This window comes from Pteropus vampyrus, unplaced genomic scaffold (assembly GCF_000151845.1).
Source record: "Pteropus vampyrus isolate Shadow unplaced genomic scaffold, Pvam_2.0 Scaffold518, whole genome shotgun sequence".
NCBI classification, from domain to species: Eukaryota; Metazoa; Chordata; class Mammalia; order Chiroptera; family Pteropodidae; genus Pteropus; species Pteropus vampyrus.
In genome coordinates this window covers 110984-121152 of record NW_011889299.1, presented here as the reverse complement: position 1 = coordinate 121152, position 10169 = coordinate 110984, and the positions used below count along the sequence as shown (strand labels likewise).

The window sequence follows — 10169 nt, the reverse complement described above, 5'->3', positions numbered from 1 at the left end:
TCTTTCGTCGCACGCACGAGAAAGCCTGCGCAAAAGCGCGCGGAAGGCCGGGCCTGTACGTCTTCCGAGGGTCCGGCGGTTCTCTTGCCCTTAGTTCGGCGCAGTTTGGGAGGTGTTGCGTTTTGTTGTCAAGATGTTGCGCGTGGTGAGCTGGAACATTAATGGGATCCGAAGTCCCCTCCAGGGGGTGGTTTACGAGGAGCCCAACAACTGTACCGCCATGGCCATGGGGCGCATTTTGGACAAGCTGGATGCTGACATCGTCTGTCTCCAGGAGACCAAAGTGACCAGTGAGCGCTCAAGAATCCAAGATTCTTACCATATTTTCCCCTTCATGCTAAATTTCCCAGCCCCTGCTCCATCTCATTTCACTTACCCATTTCTCTGCCTTCAGAGGCCTCCCCTTAGACCCAATTCAGAATCCTGATCCCCTCCTCTTTAAGCCCCTATTTCTCACTTCGGCTAGATCTCTGAATTTCCACTACATCTCCTGTCCTCAGCAGAACCTTAATTCCCTCCCCCTTGCAACTTCCATCCTCACTCAGATCCTCTTAACTCCCATTCATTCTCCTGCCCCTGCTCAGTCCCCCTAATTTTTTCCTTCCATACACTGTCCCATTTCTCACTCCCAAGTCAGAGTCCCCAATTCCTCCTTCCTACCCTCAGCTCAGATCCTTTAATTCCTACCCCATTTTTGTTCCCAGGTCAGACTCCTTAATTTCGTCTTTTTACAGCTTCAAGTCAGATCCCTGGTGTCCTCTATCTCTACCCCCATCTCTTCTCCCCAGGTCAGCACATCTCATCATTCTTACCTCAGGCCCCACCCCAAGCTTAGACCTCCTAATTAACTCTCCTTCCTACCCATCTTCCACCCCCCCACTCCCCTGATTCCTTCCCTACCCCACGCAACTCCCTTCTGAGACCCCCTAACTACTTTTCCTTCCATCTCTCCAGTTCAGATCCTCTACTTCACTCTTTTCCTACCTTCTACCCTCAGCTCAGATCCCCATTTCCCACTCCTAGCTCCCTCCTGTCACCTACTCACCTCATCTCCTCTCACCTGATTTCTCCACCTTTCATTGTAAAGATTCCTCCCTCCTTCTAATTCTGATATTCCCTCTCTAGCCCACACCTTTCTAGCTCCTCCTCCAATCGTAGATACTTCATTTTCTTTCTCAACTCTGACTCTGATGTATATAAATAATTAACCTACAACTGTAATTCTAGGCCTTTGTGTGTCCTGGGTCTTAGTTTTATCTCTGACATAATCTTATATCTTTTTTTTTTTCCCAGGGGATGTGCTGACAGAGCCCCTGGCTATCATTGAGGGCTATAACTCCTATTTCAGCTTCAGCCGCAATCGTAGTGGCTATTCTGGTAAATGGGATTTTCTGGGGACTTTAAATTAATAATGGAGGCAGATAGGGGGAAAGGGTTTCCAATATATGATTAGAGGGTAATAAGAAATTTAGGCTTTTAGTCCACAGAGCTAAAGCCATATAGAATTATGTGAAGGATAAAATTATCCTATTGAATCTCAGAAGCACAATAGTGTGGTGCTTGAGCTCTGGAGCCAGACTGCCTGGGTTTGAATCCTAGCTCACTTCCTAGCTGTGTACCCTCTGACAAATTAATCTCTTTATGCCTCAGGTTCCTGAGCTGGAAAATGGGGATAATGCCTACCTCCTAGGGCTATTACAAGGATTAACCTAATTAGTTCACATTGGAATGATAATAGCTAACATCTTTTGAACACTTCTTATATCTGTGTACAAACACTTAGAATATTAGTTGTTATAATTCTGTGGCTTTTGTAGATGAAGGAATCAAGACACCAGGGTTTGAGTAGAATTGCCCCAGGCTCTATGGAACCATCAATGGCCTTTGAGTTAGGAGAATTGTCAATACAGCCACACTTGATGAAGATGACTCAGGTGAACTGTGTGGGGGCAGCAGGCTGTGCAACAGGCTATTGGTTGCCAGGCCTGTTCAGAGTACTCTGTCTGTCCCCAGGTGTAGCCACTTTCTGTAAGGACAGTGCTACCCCAGTGGCTGCTGAAGAAGGCCTGAGTGGCCTGCTTGCCACTCAGCACGGGAATGTGGGTTGCTATGGAAACATGGATGCGTTCACCCAAGAGGAGCTTCGGGCTCTGGATAGTGAGGGTCGGGCCCTCCTCACACAGCACAAGATCCGGTAATAGCCCCCCTTACCCTGTCACTGAGCACTGCTGGTTCTACTCTGTAAGCGTGGTGATTCTGAGGCTAGACATGCATTCACGGTGGAAAACTTCCCAAACTTGCATTTCCTGGACTTTAGTTCTAGCTAGACTACTCACTATGTGACCCTGGGCAAATCCTGTTCCCCTTTGAGCCTTGAGCCCCCCGTCTGTGCAGTGGGTGGATGACCAGTAGGTCCAGCTCTCTTATTACCAGAGGCACTCCAAAAGCAACTTAGCCAGTGCTGAATTCATTGCCCCAAGCTACTCTCTTTCTGGGTGTCCTATCTTTGAGAATGGCAGCACCATCACCTGGTTTACCTGTGTGTCATCTCAAATGCCCCTCTCCTTGCCTCATCCATAGTCCCCAAGTCCTGTGCATGCCAGCTCATTCATGTCTGTCTGTGTTCATCCCACAGACAACCATTAAGTGTAAGCCATGTGGTGTGGGGAGCAGAGGCTTGAAAATGACTCCTTTTTTTGGGGGGGGGTTCTCTAATCCACAGCACATGGGAAGGGAAGGAGAAGACCTTGACCCTAATCAACGTGTACTGTCCCCATGTGGACCCTGGGAAGCCTGAGCGGCTAGCCTTTAAGATGCGCTTCTATCGTTTGCTGCAGATCCGAGCAGAAGCCCTCCTGGCAGCTGGCAGGTACTGTAAGCCTGGGCAGCAAGGCTTCCTTGAGTTTGTCTTGGGATCTTTGTCTTTTGAGTTTCTTCACAGCTTAGTCGCAGACACCGGCATGCCTAGCTGAATAGGCCCTGCTCTCTAAGAACTGTGAGGAAGACATAAATATGAGTTTTGTGTTCAGATACCTATCCTACCACCTCTTTTTACTTACTGAGAGCCCCAAAGGTAGTCCTGCCTCTATTTTCTCTTTTGCCGAATGAATGTATGAATCCCTACCTCATAGAATAGTTTTAAGGATGAAATGAGATGAGGAAGATAAAGTGCCTGGGAGCAAATAAAAAGTGTTATCTCAGGGAAGGACAGGAAAGTGAGGGTGGTTAGAGTAACCATGGGACTCTTCCTAGAGGAGGTAGTATCTGAGCTCAACTTTGAAGGACCAGAAAGATGCCATTAGGCAGAGGTCAGTGAGACAGTCATGTCAAACAGGGAACGATATCATCTTTGGAGGTCAGAATTGGGTTGGTCAGGTGTAAAAGGCATCAAGGTTATGGTATGATTGATGAAGTAGGATGCTATGAGTTGCTGTTGGCTCTTACATTGGCCTCAATATGTGAGGTGGCATATCTGAGCTCTTGGGTCCAGGAGGAAATAGATGGGCCAGTACTACTGCTTCTCTCTCTTCAATGACCAGTTGATAATCCATGTTAATGTTTTTCAGCCATGTGATCATTCTCGGTGACCTGAACACAGCCCACCGCCCCATTGACCACTGGGATGCAGTCAACCTGGTAAGGCTCCCTCTAGGCCTTTGGCCTCACTCCTGACTGTGGTTGTGTTCAGCCAGCCAACCAATGCTGGTCTTTTGGCCCAGGGCAGCTTCCTTCTTGGAAAAGTAAAAATAGTATTCTTGAAGCACCGAAGATTGTTCATTCATTCAGTAGACATTACTGACCCTACCCTTGCCCTGGCCCTGAGCCATATGCTGTGGACTCAGTTCCCACTTAGTTCTGAGTCTTGGCCCTTCTGAGCTCTCTGTGTGGTGATAGGCTATGGACACATAACCAGCCAATTATGGAATGGTGTCTTCAGGGTTGAGGCAGAGATGGAAGCCCAGGAGGCTAGGGAGGCCAGAAATGGGATTCCTGGGCCAGGCTGGACATAAGGAGAGGCATTTGAAATGTCTGAATCTTAAAAGATTAGTAGAATAGAGCTTTGAGGTGATGGCAGCAACGCATTGTAGCATGAAAAAAGGCTGTGAGGTGAGAATTTGCCTGGTGTGCATGGGGAACTGTTAGAGGGTAACATGGGAAAGGAGGTGAGAGGCAGGAGATGGAGCTCCTTTGGGGGCAAGATTTCAAGGGCCTTAAACTTGACATTACCTTGGTCATTTTCCTGCTTATGAACCTTCAACACCTCCTTGTTACCTCTGATGTAGAGAAAACATCTAGGTTTTGCATTCAAGGCTCTTTCTGGTCTATGCTCTGTCTCCATTTTCGTCTTTTTTTCCTTTTTTAAAATTATTATTATTTTTATTTTAATTAGTTTCAAGTGTATAGTACATTGGTTAGACATCTATATAGTTCATAAAATGATCCCCCCAATTGCTCCCTCCCTTCCCTGACCCTCCACCTAGCCAACGTATTAATGCTAACTGCATTCCCTATGCCGTGTTCCCCATCCCCGTGACCATCTATCGGCTACTGATTTGTACTTCTTTAACCTTTCACTCCATTCTCACAGCCCCCAAATCCCCTGCCCTGTCACCAAATTGTCCACTATATTTGAGTCTGTTTTTGATTAGTTTGTTCTTATTATTCCTTAGATTCCACATATAAGTGAAATCATATAGAGTTTATCTTTCTCTGTCTGACTTAAATACCTTCTAAGTCCATCAAAGCAATATCTTTTTCCATTCCTTTTCTTTTCATATGTAGGGGCCTTGTTTTCTTATCTTTTTAGCTACTCCTCTATCTTTTGGTTGGAGCACTTAATTCTTTTCCATTTAAGGTACTTACTGATAGGAATGTAGTTATTCCTGTTTTTGATACATGCTTTTTCTTCTTAAAGAAGTACCTCCAACATTTTCTGTAAAGCTGGCTTGGTGGTGATAAATTCCTTTAGCTTATTTTTGTCTGGGAAGCTCTATCTGTCCTTCAACTCTAAATGATAGCTTTGCTGGATCAATTATTCTTGGTTGTAGATAGTAGGTCTTCATCCCCTTGAATATTTTTTGCCAAGCCCTTCTGTCCTGCATAGTTTCTTTTGAGAAATCAGCTGCCAGTCTTATGGCTATTCCCTTATAAATAATTATCTGTTTTCCTCTTGCTTCTTTTAATATTCTTTCTTTGTATTTAACCTTTGTTATTTTAATTATGATGTGTCTTGGTGTGGGCCTCTTTGGATACCTGAGTTTTAGAATTCTCTGAGATTCCTGAGGTTTTATGTCCATTTCCTTCACCAGGTTAGGGAAGTTTTCCATCATTATTTCTTTGAACAACTGTTCAACATCTTGATTTTCTTCAGTTACGCCGATCAGACAGATATTTGGACCCTTAATAGTGTCCCATATCCTCCTTAAATTATTTTTATAGTCTTGGCATCTTATCTTTTGCCATTCTGATTGTGTGTTCTTGGCTTTCCCATCCTCTAGATAGGGCATTTGATCCTTTTCTTTATTCACTTTGTTTATTCCTTTGTTTATTCCATTTAATATACTTCTCATCTCAGATAATGTGTTCTTCATTTCAGACCAGTTACCTTTTATAATTTCCATTTCCATTTTTATGTTTTTTTAATCTCTTTGCTGAATTTATCTATACTTCCCAAAAGTTCATTGAACATTTTTATAACGAGTGTTTTGAACTCTGCATCTGTTAAATTACTTGACTCCATTATATCTGGATCTCTGTTCTCTTCTCTCATATGGTTTCTGCTTCTTTGTCTTCCCATTTAGGCTGCCTTTCTGTGTCTGTTTCTATGTACTAAGCAAAGTTCTTAAGTCTCCCAGTCTTATTAGTGTGGATTTGTGAAGTAGGTGTCCAGTAGCACAGTCCTGAGAAGGGTTCAGCTGTAGGCCAAATTTAGCCCAAATCTCTACCCCTCCGGGGCCACCTGTTAAGATTCAGCAAGCAATCCACAGATGCTGTGCTAATAGTTGCCTCAAAAGGCCACACCAGGAACTGAGGCCAGCTGCCTCCAGTGTGAGTCTAGGCACCACTCAGCAAGGAGTACCTGACTCGCCGAGGATATACCTGGATGTGGGTTTGGTGGGGCTGTGAGTTGGGGGAGGTGGAGTTTCAGGGAATCCTTTGGAGCGACTTCTGTTATCCAGTTTGATGACTTCAAGGCTATGGCAGCGCTGTGTCCGTGCCCTAGGAGGGGGGAGGGTTCAACAGGAGACAATGGATACTGCCAGCACTTCTGTACAGAGGAGTCTTGCCTTGGCCCTCACTCCAACAATGCCTCCCTGTAAGTCCCTGGTGCCCCCTGCGCACAGTCAAATTGGCACTGGTGTTCAGAGTGAGGAGGTCCGTCAACGTGAAAATTCGCTCGTGGACGCGACCCCTTTAAAAGGCTTCTTCTACAACCTCCATCTCACGCAGCCTCTGGAGACTAGGCAGCCCCGCGTCCTCACCCCTTCTTACTTTCTGCTGTTGCAGGGTGATTTCTTAGAGTTTTCCTTATTTGTTTGGCTTGTTCATCAAGATCCCAGGCAATTTTTCCTTGCTGTTTCTTGTTTCCATCACAATTTTAATTTGGTCTCTGGAGGGATGAACAGAGCTTCTGTCATCTATGCCACTTTTTTCCCCCCTCCATTTTCATCTTTAGTACCTCTACCCACTCTGTCCACCTCATCCAGGTTGTCTTCTGTCTTTCCATTGAAAATTTATTCTGATTTTGGCTTTTCTCGCTATCCTCTGAATTGATGGGCATCCCCTTCCTTTTGTCTTTTTTCCTGAGTGCTTCTAGGCCAATGGTTTTCAACTCCTGAAAGCATATTATAACGAAGAGCTTTTACAAAAATATCAGTACCTTGACCAATTAAATCAAACTGTTGGGTGTTGGGGTAAGGTAGCAGTGTTTTAAAAGCTCCCAGGCTGATTTTATTGTACAGTCAGATTTGAGAACCGCTGTCCTATAATCTAGAAGCCAGTTCTCATCTTGCCTTGCCTCATGAGTTGGGGGCGGGGAGGTTCGGTAACTTAGGCTGGCATAGTTCAACTCAGCACTTGGTTTGGCCCAAAAGGGCTGTAGGAAGATTCGTTGATTAGTTTGCAGAAGAGCCACATAAACATAGATGTGGCTCTCAGCTGGTAAAATGGGCAGAAATGAGATAATGGTGGTGGTGATGTGATGGGGAAGGGGGTGTACACTACAGAGTATAGCCTTCAGTCCCTCCCTACCTTTTTCCTCATCAGGCATTTACTCAGCTTGTTCTTTTTGCTTCCCTTGATAGTGTCAGATGCCTTCTCTCCTTAGTTCAGAACTATCCTAGATCTAAGTGTACCTCTTACCCTCTTCCTTTCAAGAAAAGGGAACCAATACTACTGGGTCACATGGCAAACAGTCTTTCCAAAATAGCAGAATATGTCCACTTCCTGCAAGACGATTCTTCTAGTCTTCTTATCTCCCTAAATGGCACCATCATCCCTTTGGTTGCTCTAACCAGAAGCCTGGGAATTGTGTTAGTATTGTCCTTCTCTACCCTCTTTCCCGCATTTAGTTGGTCAGCGTGTATTGTAGAGTCTAGCTCCAAATCATCTTTTAATTTCACTTTTCTGTTTCGTCTAGCACCACCCTAATCTAAATGACCGTCATCTCTTGCTTGCGTGAACTAAAATGGTTATCTCCAGCTAGTATTCTGGCCCCAAGTCTGTTCTCCCCTCAATAATTTTGGGTATGCTGTCTCTTCCTTCCACAGGCCTGTCTTCTCTCAATTTGTAACACTCTCTGCTGGATTACTTTTGTGCAGCCTTTATTTCTCAACTCCAGATTACTTCTTGAAAGGAAACCTTGTTCATCCCCAGAAGGAGATCAGTTTTCCACTCTGTTCCTAGAATCATACCTGGCACATAATCAGTGTTCTTTGAACATTTGTTGCATTGAATGAGTGAGTGGGTGGATTGGATAGATGGATAAACTGGGGAGCAGAGCCAAAGGAACTATTAAGACATGGATCTTTGAAGCCCCTCAACTCATGGAGGGATGGTCAGTGAGGGCTTTGACACAAGATAAGCCAAATAGTGCCAGAGGGTTTAAATGAAAAGGCAACAGTCTTCTTAACTCTTGGCCCCAGCCCTACTTTGTAGAGGCAACCACTTTTAACTTCTATTTTCTATTCTTTTGGTGAGCAATTCTGAGAATTGCCTTGATTAAGCAAATAACAAATCAGTAAGGATGGAAATTGAATCCCAGTTTTGCCAATTTTGGACTGTGTGACCTTGAGCAGTAGTCTTTGGGACAACCATGTTTTCTTATCTATCAAATGAAGCAGTTAGTCTAAGTCCCTTCCAGTTCTAGTCATCTAGTTTTATTTCTTTCTTCATCTCCTTTCCCCTTTTCCAGGAATGCTTTGAAGAGGACCCAGGACGCAAGTGGATGGATGGCTTGCTCAGTAATCTGGGTTGCCAGGCTGGGTCCCATGTAGGACCCTTCATTGATAGCTACCGCTGCTTCCAGCCAAAGCAGAAGGGGGCCTTCACCTGCTGGTCAGTAGTCACTGGTGCCCGCCATCTGAACTATGGCTCCCGGCTTGACTATGTGCTGGGGGACAGGACCCTGGTCATAGACACCTTCCAGGCCTCCTTCCTACTGCCTGAGGTGATGGGCTCTGACCACTGCCCTGTGGGTGCAGTCTTGAGTGTGTCCTCTGTGCCTGCCAAACAGTGCCCACCTCTTTGCACCCGCTTCCTCCCCGAGTTTGCAGGCACCCAGCTCAAGATCCTTCACTTCCTAGTTCACCACAAACAAGATCCTGTGTTCAAGCAGTCAGCGCTGCAGCTCAGCAATCAAACCCAGGTACAGATGCGCCAAAACAAAGCCCACATGCGTTCAACCAGGCCTCGGCCAAGTCAGGCTGGCTCCAGCAAAGGCCAAAAAAAACTGATGAGCTACTTTCAGCCATCCTCCAGCCATTCTCGAGTTTCTCCTAACTTGGAGCTTCCTAACCTGGATGCCCTTGTGACTCCAAAGACCCCAGAAGATGAGGTAATGGCCAAAGTGGTGGAGGTACAGACCAAGGCTTCAAAGGCAGAAGATGAAAAGGACCTACGGACCTCATTTTGGAAGTCAGTGTTGGGGGGGCCCTTGCCTATGCCCCTCTGCAAGGGCCATGGGGAGCCATGTGTGATGCGAACTGTGAAGAAGCCAGGACCCAACCTGGGCCGCCACTTCTACATGTGCGCCAGGCCCCGGGGTCCTCCCACTGATCCTTCTTCTCGCTGCAACTTCTTCCTCTGGAGCAGGCCCAGCTGAACCAACCCAGGCCTAGGGATGTCTGGCATGGTCAACCCTGTACATGATCTGAGGCCAACACTCCTAAGCTGCCACCTCCTCCCTCAAGGCTTCTTTCCCTGCCTTCTCCTCTTCCAACCTCCTCAAGGACCCTTTTTCTTTTTTCCCTTCCTCCTCTAAGGTCTCTTCCTCTCTCCTTCCTGCCAAGCTCCTCTTCATTGGTGAGCTTATAGTTCTTTAATGCTGTGACCCAGTCCCCCAGCCCACTTCCCACCTTTCCTGTAGGAAGTACATAGGAACCAGTTGCTTCAAGAAGATTTTAAACCCTTTCCTTCCTTGGGAAATGTATCTGTGCCTAAATAAAGTCTCTGTTTTAGTGCACCATGTCATGTGGACATTTTGGATATGCTCCATGAATTTGAGTCAGAGATGTTATCTTAATACTGGGTTTGTCAACTGCCTATAGCTCTCAAGGATAGGGGAGGAAGGAGGAGTGGTGCTCACCATAAAGGGCTCTGCTGAGTTGTAGGGGTTTTCTGCACTACTGAGATTGGATCAGCAAGGGAGGTGGGTATGGTGTGGCAGAAAGCTTAGGTGGGCTGTGTAGCCATAAACCAGTGTTTCCCAACTGGTTTGTCCAACAGCTGCCACAAATGAATTGCAGGGTACAAAGAGATAGGTCCTTCAGTTCTAGAGTTTCCAGGCACAAGTGTCAGGAAAGAATGCCTCCTAGGCAAGTATTATTAGTTGACCCAAGTGTGCCATGCCGATGTTTTCTGTATGCTGTGACCTGGAAAGTTTGGGAGCACTGCCTTGAACAAGTTGCTTACTATAGTCAACCTCTTTCTCACCTTGGAAAATGAAATGG

At 45.9% G+C, this 10169-nt stretch overlaps 1 protein-coding gene across 1 annotated transcript; it reads left to right on the top strand.

The window, feature by feature from the left end:
- Positions 1-9685, top strand: APEX2 (apurinic/apyrimidinic endodeoxyribonuclease 2). The gene is made up of 6 exons (XM_011383390.2): positions 1-290; positions 1294-1377; positions 2014-2194; positions 2723-2869; positions 3567-3636; positions 8414-9685. The coding sequence occupies exons 1-6, from the start codon at positions 134-136 to the stop codon at positions 9320-9322; spliced, it is 1548 nt and encodes a 515-aa protein (XP_011381692.1). The 5' UTR covers positions 1-133; the 3' UTR covers positions 9323-9685.
- Positions 9686-10169: the final 484 nt, after the last annotated feature.